We start from the raw sequence: 17,633 nt of genomic DNA on the forward strand, positions 1-17,633 counted from the left end.
GTAACCTGAGCAAAGGATCTAAAGGTTATCACAATATTTCTTGTGATCTGACGACCCCTATGCAATAGCTTTGTGATCCCCTTTTGGGTTGGGACCGCCAGTTTGAGAAACGCTGGATGGGGTTAAGTCGGCAAAGCTGTGTTAGTATGGTCTCCGTAGTGAGGCCTATCCCTAGTGATAAGATAAATGACGTCAGAAATATGTATGTGCTTTATAAATTGCTGTGTTGGCGTCCTTGACTTTCCAAAATTCTAATGACTTCATTCACGTGCACAGCGTGTATTTTCCCTACAGAGTCAGAAGCAAGGGCGCTGGCTAAAGAGAGGCAGAAAAAAGACAATCACAACTTAAGTAAGTTTCATTATGCTTATATACAATATTTCCTTAATATTTTAGTTGATGACCCACAGTGAGGAGTAAGGTACACAGAGGATTATTAAGGATTTAATTATTTTTAAAAAGGCATTAAAGCTTTGGGTGGCTTACTGTGCAGTCCTTACACCACTTTGTTATTGGTTATAGCCACAGATGGAATATCTCAAATTCTCTCATATTGATTGCTTAAACCTGCTATTGAATTTAAAACAATATTTTTTAAAACAACTGTTTGAGAACAGTTTTATAAACTTACGAGACTATGATCCAAATTCTGAATTCACAGTGGTTTCACCTGCACCAGTATAACTGAGAATAGACTTTGGCCAGTTGCCTTTGACAAATACGCTAAACAAAATTTTACCAGGAAAAAAATCTGTGGTTTAAATGAAAATGTAATGTATACAATCAAATCATATATCTCTTCTTTAAACTTGTGTGCATAAGTATAAGGATATCTATCTATCTATCTATCTATCTATCTATCTATCTATCTATCTATCTATCTATCTATCTATCTATCTATCTATCTATCTATCTAATTTTAAGAAGCATACTTTTATATTTACCACCATGAATACATGTGTTTTACTAACTTTAAAATTCTAAAAGGACACTTTAGGATCCTTTATATCATTTCTAAAAACAAGAAACAATCTCATGCCTCTAGTTAGAAAGCAAAACTCCCGACTGGTTTCAATAGCGACGTCTCCTTGATGGCACAGTATGGTTTAAGATTTTTAAATTGGATCATGCAGTGTTTTGAGGAAGTGTGGCAAAGTACTTAAAGAATGAGACTGGGATTCAGAACCTTGGGTTATTTTCTGCCTTTCCACTGACAAACTGGATGTCCTTGGACAAATCACTCAGTTTCTGTGCCCTAATCTATCCAGTTGAAAAGTGGGTATAAGACTTACCTGTATCACAAGTATGTTTATAAATCTTAAGTGGTGTATCAAGTATTCATGTATATAAGTATAAAGCATGAAGTGTTTTTGAAATCTTTAAATTAAAGGGATTGCATTCTGTAAGCAGAAAGCATTGTTTTTACTAATGTGTATTTCTTTGTTATTTTCCTAAAGTTGAACGAAGGAGAAGATTTAATATTAACGATCGCATTAAAGAATTAGGCACGTTGATACCAAAATCAAATGACCCGTAAGTATGGGACTGTCTCTTCGGTAATGATGATATGTGTGAATTTTTGTTTAAATGTCTTAAGAGTGCCTTTGTGCTCAGTAGCTTACTGTACTTTGGGAGTACATTAAGCTAAACCACCCAAGGGCACTCTGGGCACCCAGTAAGAGAGTCCACATAGACAGTTAGCGTGGAGTAACTAGTGTGCTTGAAATTCACACCCTAGTTTATTGTGCACTAATTTCCCTGTGTAGACAAACCCCTGTAAGGCCACACCACTGAGTCTCTTCACAGCAACTGAAATCTTTAAAGATTTTGACTAATTTTTGTTTGATCCTCCTGGAAAATTGTGTAGATGGTATATCTTAATGAACCATATCAGGCAATGAGTTCGCCTTTGCAGAAGCACTAGTCTGGCCTGCAGGAACTTGGCAGCAGTTGTGTCAGTGAGCACCCAGTGTACTGCCCCACCCTTTCAAAAAACAGGAAAAAAATGTTGCTTTGTTCCGGTTCTCCACATCACTGACTACGAACTTGCCATAAGCATGCCCAGGCTTACACATCCATGCAGAAGTAGCTTTATTAAGTAATTTACTGTAGTTAATTTATCATAACTAGGATACAAATATATAAAGGTTATGAAACCTTCATGTTCCAGGACGAAAGCCCATCATGAAAGGGCTGAATCCGTGTCCATTGAAGTCAGTGGAGTATTACCATTGATTCAGTGGATGTGAGATCACGTGCTTCCCACTAACAGCCTGGGGTAGGAGGAAACTTTCCTCCTGGCATGTTGACACATAACTGTTCCCTGTGGAGGTTTTAGATCCTCTTCCTCTGATACTGGCTACTATGGGATAAGATACTGGACCAAGTGGACCATTGCTTTGATTGGTATGGCAATTCAAATAGAAAATAATAATGCTCCCAAGCGGATAGTCCTCTCAAGTTTTTAAAAAAAATAAATAAATAATGGAATCCAGGCTGGTACTTACCTCCTGTTGTAGTACATGAATTGGGAGTTCCTGGTCCCTGATGCAGAACCCAGAACAGGATTCCTGCTGGCTACTGAGCTGAGCCAGATGCTATCCATGTTCCAGTAGACCTAAATCTTATCTTGACATGCTGATTCTCCACCATCCGCAAAAGGGCAAACCCACATAAGTACCGTCATGATGGGCTTGGACAGGGGGGTTAAAATATCTTCACATTCCAGTACAATGCCTTCAAGCAATCCATGTATCCTAACCCTCTTGCGAGGACCAGGCACCAGAGGCATTAATTAGGCCTTTTCTACATGGGGGAAAACTGACTGCCATGGTGGTTCTGCAAAAACTCCTCCATGTGGACACTACTCCCAAATAAAAGTGATTTTATTCCAGAATAATTACTCCACTTCAGAAGAATAGCAGTCCCAGATTAGAAGCATCTGTTCTGGACGTGTGTCCACACAGGGAGCTATTCTGGAATAGCTATCGTAGAATAGCTTTTTCAGCAGTAACTATGCCGGTCAATTTCTCCATGTAAAGAATCCCTTCTACAGTGTCTCTTGCAATTTTTAAAAGAGTATTGTGAGGTACACCCCTTACAGAAACTACTTAATTGTGAACACTGCCAGTGTATTCCCCTAGATCGAAGCCCTGTTCAGCAAATGAATGTGAACCTGAAGAGTAGGCACTTGCCTCAATTCCTGGTCAACCCATTTAGAAAGAGAGATCCTTGAGGTGGCTGCCATGCCTGAAATAGGCTTGTCCTTGCGTTGAAATCGCTGTACATAAAGCAAAGATCTGACCCTATGGGCTCATGAATGATCCCGGTGAAGGTGTTAATCCTGGTGTCTTGACCAAACTCCAGTTGGGGTGATGGAAGTGAGCAGGCACTTTATCCAAGGAGTGCAGGATTTTGGGTCATTTGTATTTTGAAATCTCTTCTGCCCTCCCCTCGCAACAAAGCTTTATCAGTATATGCCAGTATCAAAACTGGAAAGTTATTGTTCCCTCCAGAGGAAAATTGATGGAGTAACTTGATTAACCCATATCTCTTGAGACGATGACCTACGTCCATTTTACATTACCACAGAAAGTCACTATACACGACGATTCTTGATTAACCCATATCTCTTGAGACGATGACCTACGTCCATTTTACATTACCACAGAAAGTCACTATACACGACGATTCTTGATTAACCCATATCTCTTGAGACGATGACCTACGTCCATTTTACATTACCACAGAAAGTCACTATACACGACGATTCTTGATTCTTCATGAATGATCACCGAGAAAGAATTGGTCGGTTCACAGTTCACTCTGTTTACATTCTTGATACAGAGGTGGGATAATCTAGAGAGAGCTCATTTGTTTTTGCTATCCTGAAGACTGAAAATAATGTTCTATATTTCTCTCTTCATAAGTGTCTCGGTGCCATGGAGTAAGTAAATAAAGCAGGGCATTAGCTACGTAAGCATTTATCAAGTGATTCAACATATTACTTGAGACCAGGTGATTGCAATATTAATCAGAAGAGCAAAGATCAGTATGCTGAAGTTCGTAAAGGATGCGCACACAAAGCTGAATAGTTTTAAAATATACTTGTCTGTCTCTTTAACAGTTTAAAAAAAAATAAAGTAAAAACATTCCCTCCCAGCACTACGACTTGGTCTTTGTCCCGCACGTTACATAACGTGTCTCTTCCTCCTTCCCTACTAAGGAATCCCTGGAAAATGCACCCTCAGTTGCATCATCATCAGTCATGTGTGAGATTGTGTGACAACATGTTAGATCTGAGCCTTGCTACTGTGTATACGTTTTAATTGTGTGATCACGTGATAAGACCCATCTAGGAAAAACTGGGCCCTAATCAGTGCGACCAGATACTTCCCAATGAAACCTTTTAATTCTAGTGTCTTTCCAGCCAAGGTAGGATTCCACAGGGGAGGCTGTTTGTGCGTGCACTCTCTCACGAGCAAAGGAGTAGCAGGCACTCCTAGCTAACGCACGAATTCTGTGTGCTGGCTGGCTGGAGGGTTCACCACACCCCCTAATCAGCAGATCACTTCCCTTTGGTCCAGTGTGGAGCAGGTCACCCTGGCCTGTGGCGGCGTGTAGCGTGCAGACGCTACGCACCCACCTGGCAAGGGTATAAACAGCAGTGTAGATGGTGTGGCTGAACTGAGTAAAGTAAAATGTCCTGCACTCCTGAACCCTCAAGGTTTATACCCTACATGGCTTTCTACACATCCGAGCAATGCTGCCCACATCCTTACTGCTATTTTTGATAGTGGAGTGTCCAGCTGCCTCATTGTTGCTGGAGCCTTTCCGCGCCACAATGAAAGGCTCTTGTAGTGGGGAAAGGGCCTGACAGCCGGGAGGCAGCAGGGAAAGGCTCTGGCCAGAGGGAAGGCTCTGCCCTGCCAGAGCCTTTCCCTGCTTTGTCTAGCTACCCCCTGCAGTGACGAGTGCGGACGCAGCCTGCCTTTCCCCGCTGATAGCAATGACATGTGTAAGGCCTGTACTTTACACGGTGCTGTAAATGTAGACTTAGCCTCTGAGTGGGTGTTTTAGTGGCTCAAGAGGGCCTAGGAATCTTGCATAGGAGGGTGTCCAAGGCTCCCATGCTCTTTTCTCTCAGTCAGTAACACGTCTTTGCAGTCCAGGGCTAGAGTTGGCCATTAGCGAATGGGAGTTTAACTATGTTGTTCAAAGATCAAAGCTGAAATCCAGCATTGCTCATTCAGAGGTGGGGTATGATGGGAGGTAGTCAAGCAGCCTCTCAGATGTCACTGAAAGCCAAGTGAGTCCTCTCATCTTTAGCTATTCTGTCCCTTGGCACTAGTGCACTAGAATGAGATCTATGTGAAACTTGAATCCTTGAATACTGTAATTTACCATCCCTGCAGTTTCATTCCCATGAGAAAGCAATGGTGAGCATGTGTCCTCTTCAGTAATTACGTGAATCCAAATCCCGTACGGTAGACTGCCTGCTAATGAGTTGCCCTCTGGCTCCCCCTAGTGTATTACACACAGCTCTTTTCAAAGTCGATACTTTGTAATACTATAATTCTGTCAGATGTGGTGTAACTTGTGCTGTTAAACATCACTGCAGGTCTGCTCTACGTTTTGGCAGGGGAGTTAGTTATCAGTGAGCTTGGGTAAGAGGTTGATTTTTTTTCCAACACTACTTTTATAGGGACATGCGCTGGAATAAGGGCACTATTTTAAAAGCGTCGGTGGACTATATCCGCAAACTGCAGAGAGAACAACAACGCACAAAAGAACTTGAGAACAGGCAGAAGAAATTAGAACATGCCAACAGACATCTATTGCTCAGAATACAGGTTTGCTGATAAATACATTATGAATGCATTTAACAGTTGTATGTATGTATATCATTCACATCTATTTGCTACAAGGAAACGCCAGCTTATTATGTAACTTAGAGGGAGCCATATTGCTGGTCCTGCAATATCTATGATTAATGCTGAGTTGAACTTGTAGAGTTCTTGGTCATCCCGTTACCATAGGAGACAAGCTATGTTATAGGAGGAACTTTAAAAAGTGAGACGCTTCTGGATAGCAGATAATTCTCTAGCCTTTTTGTAAAACATTTGTAGTTTAGTGTGTGTCTGCTCTCACCACACAACTTGAAGCACTGCAAACTACACTGGGCATTATTAGGTTGTAGATAAGATGAGGAGTCCAGTCCTGCTCTCATTGAAGGCAGAGAAATATTTGCCATTGACTCCAGTAAGAGCAGGATGAGCCCAAGGTGCCATATTCTATATGGAGCAGTTGTCAATATGGTCAAGTTAGTTCAAATGCTTTTTGACTGAAAACTACTAATGGTTTTCCTCTCACATGACACTGCTTCCTAAACAGAGCAGTCGAGTGGAATGATGTTCTACAAATTCACATGGAGCACCACCGCTAGGCACAGGCTGTCCCAGAGATCTGCAGATAGCAGGAGTCCTCCATGTAAGGTTGTCTCCCTGTCCTCTGCAAGGGAGAAGGGAATGATGCTACATTAACAGCCTCCTCCCTGGTAGTCTGCAGGAGCCTCTCAGCCACTGCTCTGCACAGAGTGAGTTTAGTGGGGCTTGGAGGCAAAGGGGGGAACAGGATACCAGCCTTGTTCTGCAGCACCATCCTTTGAAAGCCACCAGGCTGGCAGCTCTACTTCCCTGCTTTGTGCGTCCCCTTTGTGTCTAGTACTGAGCTGCTGCAGGGAGAGCCCGCCAATGGCTGCATGTCTAGTAAAAAAAAAAAAATACATTGAACAGTAAATTAAACAATGCTCTGATGAAAGCCAGGGGGATTTTCACCAGAGGAAGGAATATACTGTGGTGATGGTGTCTTTTTTTGGTCCAGGAGAGCGCCTCAGTTTCCCCTATGAATAGCAGGACTACCACACTTTATTTTGGTGGCTCTATTTATGGTAGTTACGGATTTAAATAATACAAAAAGACGTGGTATAACTGTCGTCATGGCTCTGATCTGTAAGGCTTTGCTGTGGTTGCTGTCAGCACTGCTGATCTGGATATCCATTGAGAACTTAAGTTGCTGGTGTGCTTGAAGACATCTTGATCATATTGCCTGTGAAATTTGTTTTTGGCAATGAGATGGTTCTCCAGGAAAAGTCTGGCAGTGGTCTGCCACCATTGACTCTCTGCAGACTTTTAATTGAGCGAATGGTATTTAAGTAGTGATCTTGGGTGGAGGAAGTTCGGGAGGGGGGTATGATAGCTATATCAAGTCCAATTCTTGCAGCAGTTGTTGCTCTCGTAGTGGGATGGGAGTTGCTGAGAGGGTGATGCGGTTTATAAGTGTCCATCGGAAATTGTACATCAAAGATGTATCAACAGCATTACACTTCATCTTTGCTTTCAGCTTTTATTTGTGTCTGTTGCCTTCTTTACAGGAACTTGAGATGCAGGCTCGAGCACATGGACTTTCTCTTGTCCCATCTACAGGCCTTTGCTCACCAGATGTGGTAAACCGGGTCATCAAGCAAGAACCTGTCATTGACAACTGCAACCAAGATGTATTGCAGCACCGCTCAGATTTATCTTGCACGACTACCCTTGATCTTACTGATGGTACCATAACTTTCAACGATAACCTAGGATCCTACAGTGTCCCCACAAAAGTGGGATCCAAACTGGAAGATATTTTGATGGACGATACTCTCTCCCCTGTAGGAGTTACTGACCCACTCCTTTCCTCAGTGTCTCCTGGAGCTTCAAAAACAAGTAGCAGAAGAAGCAGCATGAGCATGGAAGATACTGATCATGCTTGTTAGCAGATAATTGGCATGGCCTCTCATAAACTGCTTCATTTCTTAATCAGTAGATTAAATAATTTACATTTTTAGGGTTTTTTTTTTGATTTTCTTTTAATATTAATCTACTTTCGCTTCATCAATAGCCCAGTATATATATTATATATATTTTTGAATTTTGTGAAAAGACTTGTATATTCTATTTTAAAAGTACCAATGCCTCCAAAATATTGTACAACACATGTACAGTATTTGTGAACTGGATTCGCCAAGAACTTTGAACTGGTCAAATCTACTCAAAGCAATAGAATTACAAATCAAAACAGTCTGTTTCTATTCAGGGGAAACTTACAAGTTATTTACTTGGAAACTAAATGTAAAGCTTAAAAAAAAAAAAAAAGAGAGAGAGAATGTGAAGAAACCAAAAATATCCACTTTGTAACCATGTTGTGTTGATTTAATAGTGCTGCCTTAAAGATACAGTATCCTTCAAACTTAGTTTAGTCTTTATCACAAGATATTTAAAATAAATCACTATTCTACTTTAATAATAATAAAACTAGCATTAACACATACTGATTGTTGATTCCAATATGAAATGTTCCTGATGATGATGCTAGAAATGAAGGAGAGAGTGTAGGGAAGCATGAATCTGTCTCAGTTTCTTGGAGTGTTGTTGTTTCCTACTCTCAACTGAAAGGGTTTCCCTTCTGCTCCTACTTCAAGCTTTTCTTTAAAGGCTTTTATTTTGAAAAGAAGACCTAGAATTGTTTATCAACAATAAAACAGAGGAGCACTGTAAGATGGTATACATTTTCAGACAAAATTCAATACATTTTATCAACTGGGCACATTTTGTTGTATATTTCTAACTGGCCTTTTTTTTTTTTTTTTTTTGTGTTGTACAGGTTTTTCATTTGCATGGATTCTTTAGTTATCCTCATGTTTTTGTTTTGTTTTTAAATATAGTTGTATTTCATTTATAAGAATATGCCTCTTAATATTACAACAATTTTTTGACATGTTTAAAACTCACTGGAGGTTTTCTGCATTCTTTGTAAACACTTGAAAGAAAGCTTTTATGCAGGATCCTGTGTATTGAGAGATTTTGAGAATATTTTGTATATTACAGTCTCACTTTGGAAATATTTTTAAACCCAATTGAAGGTGTAATACAGATTTAGACTAGGTAGCAAAACAAAGCTCTGTAGAGAAAATGAACTTACATATTTATTTTTAGTGATACAGAAAGAATAGTAATATGCTTTGAAGCCTAATAACTATATAGTTAATATGCCCCTTAGAGTAATTAAATTGGTGTTTTATTTCAGCAATGTGGCTGGTTTAAAAGAGTAAATATACTGTATCTTAAAATAACTGTTACTTTATAACCGTTGTATTAATTTAACTTGCAACAATGTTGAAAAAGTAGGTTTGGTGCATTATCTACGCAAGTGTAGTCCTATGCAATAACAGTAGTTACAATTGTATTATATCAAACCTAGAAGTTTTTACAAAGATGACAGACGGTGTTATGAGCCAGACTGACCGACTGGATTTCTCAGTAGCAGCATGCAGTTGAAATGTGTCAGAAAAGCATCTCGTTCAGAATGAAGTGCCTTAAATTGTTGTTGTAGTCTTCTTGGACGAGCACTGACTGAAGTGTGGCATAGGAGGAAGTTTTGGGGTGATAGTTATAGGAAATTGGAGTGTAGCCTGGTACCCTCTGTAGAAAACAAGAGCATCCCATTCTCTTTGTGCTACACTGGAAAGATATGTATAATATATAAAAATTAAAATCTTGTTTAGTGATTGAGTGCCAACGTGGCAGACTTGATCAAGAAACCTTGGTCATGGCTGTTTAATAGTGTTCTGAAATCAAATGTGAATATAGTGGTGATGTTGAAAGACGGAGGACAAAACGTCAGGAGTTTTAATGGAAGGTTCCTACTGATGGATGCTGCATCTTTCACATATACATTTGGTTATGAAAAATCCTTGAAACCACTGGTGCCCAGTCCTGCTCTCATGGAAGCCAATAGGAGTTTTTTGTTTGACAATGGGAGTGCATGACTGGGCCTGTTATCAGCTCTGCTGCTTTCTATTCTGGTACTTGGGGTGGATTGGGTCTTTGAGAGGGAAGTCTCCTATGTGGCCGATATGGAAGACTGGTCTAGTTTACTGTGTAGTCCTGCCTTGAGTGCAGGGCACTGGACTAGATGACCCCTCAAGGTCCCTTCTAGTCCTACACTTCTATGATTCTATATTCTTGACATCCTTTCTTATATTTGTATAGCTCTTTCACTGGTTAGTTATGCGGTTCTTTGTTTCTGTTTGAATAGCTAAGTGTATATTAGCTTTGATAATCACCAGATTTGTCACTTTTCGGGAGGGGCAAGAGTCAGCCCACAGTGTTACAACAAATGCCTGTTCTTCCTAGCCCGTTTTTTGGACTGTTTTCTGTATCTGCTAGAGCAGTGGTTTCCAAACTGTGGCCCAGAGGCACTGCACGTGTGTCTCCAGCATTCCTTATTGCAGCCCGTCACCATCTTCACTGCAGTTAAGATGCTCATGTATCCTGGGTGGCTCATTGCACAGCAGCTGTGCCATAGTTTCGCAACTATGCATGCAGTCACTTTCTCTTGTTGTTGCAATATGTTAACGGTGACAGATGAAGGAAATAACAGCAGGAAAAAGAGTGGCAATAGCTCTAAGGCAAGGTCATATACGCCCCTTCAAAGGAAAAGGGTGAGCAAAAGCCAAAAATGGGATGCCCAAGGTCATTTGGGCGTTGTAACCAGAAAAATCCATTCAAGATGGCCCCAACCTGGATACCGTGTTGGGTACCATGCTGTGATCTATATAGAAGTGGGGCCTGGATGTAGGGTATGCAAATATGCATCATGCTTATTTGATCCCTGTGTGGACTAAAAGGAAACCCTGATCCCCTGCCCTCGTGCAATTTGTAGATGGTCCCCATATGCTTAGAAATTGACAAAAATATGATTCCTTACCAAGATCAGGATTTCTCTGGATAAACATTACTATGGCCCCCAGCAGCCATATCATGCTGTATGTAGCCGGTAGCTTATCTCCAAGATAGCACACTGTACATAACACTCAACTTTGGCCTTTTTCTCAACTCCTCCTACGCTTCCTTAGGTTGCACCCCCATTTTTGGATATTGCAGCTCTTCTGCATGCAAGCATGTGAGTGTTCTCATTTGGTACGCCAGGAGGAGGCCTGGACTTTTCAGACAGTTAAGTTCTGATGCCCTTATTCTCTCTATGGTACATGCACCATGGAGCATATGGCCCTTAATGTTTTACATGTGGAGTTACTACAGACAGGCAAAGAGTCAGCAGCTTGAGGCAAGGCATTGCATCAGCAAGATGGAGCAGCAGCCCTAGGACAGTTATTGCCCAAAGCTTCAATCTGTAATGACTGTATGGCCCACGTGCCAGGGAAATGGATTACCAAACAATTCTCACTTTGCCAAAACCATGCAACAAATATGAACGCATAGAATATAATGAAGTTCTTTATTGTTTTTAGACTATAGCAATATTAACTCTGCCGCCTATAAAAGCAAATAGGAAGTGTACAAGGAAAAAAAAAAGCAAAGCACAAAATAATGCACTTACATTGATTTTTTTTTTTTTTTTACACATAAAATGCACTGGGGAGAAGCAGATATTGATAATATAAAATACCTATATTTCTTGAAAAGGTGACATTAATTACTGCCTCTTGCTATGATGCTTGGTACTGTAATGTTGTTGATATTCACCTGCTGTTGAGTGCAGCAATAATTTGTGTATGGTCCATAGCACTGTAAATTATGGATCGATAGTAATGTATCCAATGAAATACTTTGAACTGTTGTTCTTCATAGATGGATTAAAGCATTTGGTTTTTCACATCCTCTGTGTAAGCCACTTGTGTTCAGTGTAAGTGAATCTTGGTTGTAAATGTCTTTAAGGCTCTCAACAGTACATGTCACGTTTGTGACTTAGTCACTGACAGATTGTGCCAAAGTTTTTAAAGCGACAGTAATAAGTGATTTTAGTTCTTACTGTGTTGTTGCAACCTTTGTTTTGTATTATTTATTGTATTGCAGTAGTGCCTACGAGTCCCAGTCATGGAGCAGGACGCCATTGTGCTAGGCACTGTACAAACACAGTACAAGGACACTTCCTCCCCGGAAGAATTTACAATCTAAGCATAAAACAAAAAACAACTGGTCACTACAGACGAATGTCGTCCTCTTGGAATCTGATGACAGCTGCCTTTTGCCCCTCAACTCCATTCAAACTACAGCTGCTAAAATAGTCTTCCCGGCTCATTGCTCTGACTACTTCACCCTACAATGGGCTCGCCCTCGTCTGTAGCATGAAGCACAGCATCTTTGTCCTAACATCCCATCCCTCCCTGCAGTATTCAGCTGCATCCTCATTGTTGTGAGGTTGACTTTGCTGTAAGTGTGTCAGCCTTGAGCATCCAAAGTTCCCACAAGCCCCTTAGCTTGTGGGAAAGATCCCACTTGATATCTGCATCCTCTAGCCATTGAAATCACTTAAAGCCACCTCAGACTGCAGAGAGATGTAATTGTTTGTGCCTAAATTTGTGAAAATTCTTAGGCTTTAGGAATAGAATGCATTGGTTTATCTAGGCATGTAATTTTTTTAAAAAACCTCTTTTATATCACCCTATTTAAAGAGCTAAAGTCAGGTTCCTTTATGACTTCTGTTACCTATACTAGCATGCTTTAGTCCAGTACTTTAAGGATCCGATACAGGACTTGAACTGGTGTTAGAAGCAGCCTGTCTACAATCCTTAGCCAGACCGAAACTTCTGACCTCTGATTAGAAGGGTTTTTACTTAATACCATGGAGTGCACTGACTTACAACTTTTTGAAATGTGTGATTATCTTGAAGATTATGGGCCACTCTTTTGCTGGCCTAACTCCATTGACTTCAGAGGCTTTTGTCAGCAGCAAATGTGGCCCCTAATTTTTAAGAGCAGCAGAAAGCAAGTATTCTCTCTTGCACAGAAGGGTAAGTGAAGCACAGAGATGAAGCAATAGGCCTAGGCTTACAAAGGAAGCCTGTGGCAGAGGTGAATCCAACTCTTCTGAGTCCCAAGCCACTGCTTTAACCGCAGGACTAGAATTCCTATCAAATGTGAGTTCATCTGTGCAACTGAAGCCTGTATAAGCATTTCTGGCATTGAGTGATGCTTTTTGTATACTGGGCAGAAATGCACTACCAAGCAAGACAAAAGCTGTTACTATGAGTGTAGCATAGAGAGCATTTCAGAGTGAGCGCTGTGAGTTTTAGGAAGCTTCAATCCTGATCTGAAGGGCAATGATTTGGCCTGTCTAATACGGATGGGTAGTAGGGACAAGATCATAGGTTTGCATCTCAGCACACATGCAATGCTATGACTATGTGATGACCTGAATTCCAGATGTCTTCACTAGGAGTTTAGCGTATGACTGTACGGTGTTGTAATTGTCTTCTATAAAACTGGAGACTAGGGCCCAGTTCTTAAGGTGAAAACTGGTGAAGGAAGAGTGACTACATGACCCTTGGGGTTAGTTTGTCGTCTGTAGTTTGAGGGCTTGCTTGCTTGCTGTGTGCCTGCTTGACTGAAATTTATAGTGTGGTCTGTGTTGGGGGACCCTGTCCTGAGCCTCGTGGCCTGATACGCAAGGCTGAGAGCTACTTAACGAGGCTTTGATCCGTAATCCGTTTAGGATCAATAAACCAGGGGACAGGGATAGTCAAGGAAAACAGGGGTTTAAAAAGCCAGCTCCTAAGCAGCCAGAGGAGCTAGCAAACCGGAGTTTTGCAAGAGAGTTTAGAGGGGAAGGTTGAGAACCAGATAGCCTAAGTTTAGAGAATGTTTTTTGGGTCTAATTAACATCTTCCTCTCCCCTATAAAAACCAAACGGAGGAGTAAAAATAATGGAGGCAGAAGCCCAGCAGCAGAGTGGGGGCTATGCAGTCTACTGCGCTGAATTCAGCATGTATGATTCCCTGCCTTGTGGACACGTGGCATAGGTGTACATTCAGTGCAAGCACCTCATGGCCCTCAGCAAATGTGAGCTCTTGAGCTCAGAGTGGCTGAACTGGAGGAGCTAAGGGAGACGGAGGGGATGAGATTTGCTGGGACACAGTAGAGTGGTCCCACCCAGAGTCTGACAGCCTCTGTGCTGTTGAGGAGGATGAAAGTCTCAGGGAAGGAGAACATCGAACTGGAGTGGAGGGAAACGATTTCATAGTTGGGACCCTCCTTTCAGATGGTGTTATGGTATTCCCTCACACTGAGGAGATGCCTCTATGGGAGGGAACCCCAATTATTAGGATGAGACAGGTAATAGCAATAGGGCAGTGGTCCCTAAACTTTTCATGTCACACACCCCCCTTACTGCTATCCATGCCCCACCCCTGGAGCTGTGGTTGTGGCCTGGCACAGACTGGGTAAGGGGGCCAAGGCTGGGGACAGGGCCAGCAGCTGGGGCCATGGCTGGGTGCGGAGCTGCAGCCAAGCCAGGGGCTGAGGCACCTGGGGTCGGGGGCCAGAGCAGAGGAGGGCTGGGTGGCAATCCATCCCCGCCCCCTGCGAAGGCTGGCCCAGGCCTCCCCAAACATTCTTCCGCACCCCCTAGTTTGGGGACCACTGCACTAGGGGATTCTCTCATGAGAAACATAGATAGTTGGGGATCAGGAGAACTGGTAATTAGCTTGCCGGATGTGACGGTTGCAGATCTCTTGAGACATCTAGACAGACTTATGTGCAGTGCTGAGAGGGAGCCAGTGGTCATGGTACAATGGTAGGTACCACTGACATAGGAAAGGTAGGAGAGGGGTCATGGACGCTAAAGTTAGGCCAGGGCCTCCATGGTCGCAGTCTCTGAAATGCTCCCACTTCCACACACAGGGCCAGTTAAACAGGCAGAGCTGCAGAATCCCAATGCATGGATTAGACCAGAGGTGGGCAAACTGCGACCTGCGGGCCACATCTGGCCCAGCCCTTGAGCTCCCGGCCGGGGAGGCTAGCCCCCGGCCCCTCCCCTGCTGTCCACCTTTTGTTGCCGCCCCGTGGGCAGCGTGGCTTGCACCTGCCCGCCTCCCAAGCTTTCCAATAAGCCAGTCCTGCTGCTCTGAATGGTATGGTAAGGAGGGGGCAGGGAGCAGTGGGGGGGGAGGTCCTGGGGGGCAGGCAGGGGACAGGGGGTGGTTGAATGGGGCGGAGGTTCTTGGCGGGTGGGGAACGGGGGGGGGGGGTTTGGATAAGGAGTGGGGCCCAGGTGGGCCTGTCAGGGGGCAGGCATGTGGATAGGGGTCAGGGAGCAGGGGGGGGTAAATGGGGGCGTGGCGGTTAGGGGTGAGGGGTCCTGGGAGGGTTAGTCAAGGGACAAGGAGCGGGGGGGTTGGATGGGTCAGGGGTTTTGAGGGGGGCAGTCGGGGTGAAAAGTGGGAGGAGGTGGATAGGGGGTGGGGGGCCAGGCAGTTTGGGGAGGCAGAGTCTTCCCTACCCACCCCTCCATACAGTTTTGCAACCCCGATGTGGCCCTTGGGCCAAAAAGTTTGCCCACCCCTGGATTAGACGATAACATAGTGAGGAGGGGATTAGATTTATTAGGAACTGGGGAATCCTTTTGAAAACGGAGGAGCCTATTCAGGAAGGATGGGCTCCACCTAAACCAAAATAGAGCCAGATTGCTGGCATGTAAAATTAAAAAGGTCAGAGGAGTTTTAAAACAAACATTAGGAAGTACTTCTTCACACAATGCATGGTAAACCTGTGGAACTTGTTGCCAGGAGATGTTGTTAAGACCAAAAGTATAACTGGGTTCAAACAAGAACTAGGTACGTTCATGGAGGATAGGTCCATCAATGGCTGAGAGCCAAGATGGCAGAGATGCAACCCCATGCTTTGGGTGTCCGTAAACCTCTGACTTCCAGAAGCTGGAACTGGATGATGGGGTGGATCATGCAATAATTACCCTGTTCTGTTCATTCCCTCTGAAGCATCTGGCATTGGCCACTGTAAGAAGGCAGGACAGTGGGCTAGATGGACCATTGGTCTGCCCCAGTTTGGCCGTTCTTATGTTCTAATTTAGTGGTTTGCTTGGGAGTTATTTCAGTGGTTACCATTAAGCTTTATTAATTTCTGCAGTGAGCAGCCCTTGTAATCCAAACTAATGGTTCCTTGTCTTTTGATGAGCGAACGTCCAACTGGTTGATGAACCAGAAGGAGCTGATGCTGACTTGCACTTCTCCTTTGAAGCCTTTTTCCTCCTTAGGATTCCAGGAAAAAATTTGGCAGGGGTACTTTTAAGAAAAAACGAGACCCCTTCTAATCCCTTGCTCTGCCTTGGCCAGTTAACAGAAGGTGCTGTGAGCTGCCAGATTTAGCAACATTACCTTTCCGGGCTGGTGTGAAGGCACAGATCTGTGGGAGGTTACCCGCTGGAAGCTCTAGAAGTTGATGCTGGAGCAGAGGCCTCTGCTGGAGTGGGGAGGGGGGTTGTCTGGCTCAGCACATCCGGACACAGGTCTCCAACTCACCACCGCCAGGCTGAGCAGAAGGCAGAGGCCTTGTGTGATCACTAAGCTGAACTTCTCCAAACGTAGGTGGCGAGGGGCCACTCTCCCACGTGCTCCCTCATTGTGATAATGTCCGATTGCAGAGCTGAGTCTAAAAGCACAGAATACTTGTTTTTCAAACAGTTTTGAAGTTCACTCTCTTTGCGATACCCCAGAAACTCTCAGGCATGCTTTGAAAAAGTCCATCTGACTTATTAAAAGCAACTGTAGAGGCTTCTCCTCTCTGCTTCCCAGATTTGTTAGTCATAAAAGGATGCACGTTAAATTTATGTTCCTTTTCTTTGGCCCTCTGGTGGATTTCTGCTAATACTGCAGCCACAATGATAATTACCTCATAGCTGGATATTGGGCACTGTTGTGATTTATGATGGCCTGATTCAGGGCACTGGATTGGGGATCAGGAGACCTGGGCCCTATTCCCAACTCTGCAGCTCACTGGCTGGGTGACTTTTTAGGCAAACCCTTCCCCTCCCTGTGCCTCTATTCCCTTTCCACTCTTTAGAATGGGGGTGGGCAAACTTTTTGGCCCGAGCAAAACAGCCTGGCTCCCACCCCCTCCCACTTCCCCCCCCGATTGCCCCCCTCGGAACCTCCCACCCATCCAACCCTCCTGCTCCTTGTCCCCTAACCGCCCCCTCCCGGGACCCCGCCTCTAACTGCACCCAGGACAGCACCCCTTACTCCCTGTCCTACTCACACCCCCACCCCCCTGACAAGCCCCCTGGGACTCCCATGCCTATCCAACCCCCCCGATCCCCTATCCACACCCCCTCCCCCTGTCAGGCCCCCCAGAACTCCCACGCTTATCCACACACACCCCCATTCCCCATCCCCTGAACGTCCCCCTAGAACCTCTCCAGTGGGGAGCTGAAGGGCCAGGCAGGACGGTCCCGCAGGCAGGATGTGGTCCGCGGGCCATAGTTTGCCCACCTCTGCTTTAGAATGTAACCTCTTCAGGTCCAGGACTGTCTTATGTACATCACTTAGCGCAATGGTGCCCTGATATCAGTGGGGCCCCTAGGTGCTACTGTAGTGCAAATAATTATCGTGATTTTTACACATTTTCCCCTTACATCATGGAGTGAAAAACCCAATGCTAAATACCAGATGATGGCATCAAAACACTGTGTGTGGATGTTCCATTCTGAGTTCAACTGGAACAGGTCAAATCAGAGCCATTTATCTCCTCCCCCTTACACTCAAACGGTAGTTTGGGTTGCAC

At 43.8% G+C, this 17,633-nt stretch overlaps 1 protein-coding gene across 15 annotated transcripts in view; it reads left to right on the plus strand.

Moving 5' to 3' along the window:
• The window catches only part of MITF (melanocyte inducing transcription factor), a 245,109-nt gene extending 233,395 nt beyond the window's left edge, over positions 1-11,714 (plus strand). For 10 of the 15 annotated variants that reach the window (XM_048859195.2, XM_048859187.2, XM_075130233.1 and 7 more), the window contains 4 exons: positions 277-351; positions 1,458-1,533; positions 5,705-5,852; positions 7,433-11,714. In XM_048859195.2, the coding sequence (XP_048715152.1) occupies positions 277-351; positions 1,458-1,533; positions 5,705-5,852; positions 7,433-7,813 (680 nt within the window). In that variant the 3' untranslated portion in view covers positions 7,814-11,714. The remainder of the gene's footprint in view (positions 1-276; positions 352-1,457; positions 1,534-5,704; positions 5,853-7,432) is intronic. The other 5 variants (XM_048859188.2, XM_075130234.1, XM_048859191.2 and 2 more) reach the window with 2 other exon arrangements.
• Positions 11,715-17,633: the final 5,919 nt, after the last annotated feature.

The sequence above is a fragment of the Caretta caretta genome, chromosome 7, assembly GCF_965140235.1.
Source record: "Caretta caretta isolate rCarCar2 chromosome 7, rCarCar1.hap1, whole genome shotgun sequence".
Classification (NCBI taxonomy): Eukaryota; Metazoa; Chordata; order Testudines; family Cheloniidae; genus Caretta; species Caretta caretta.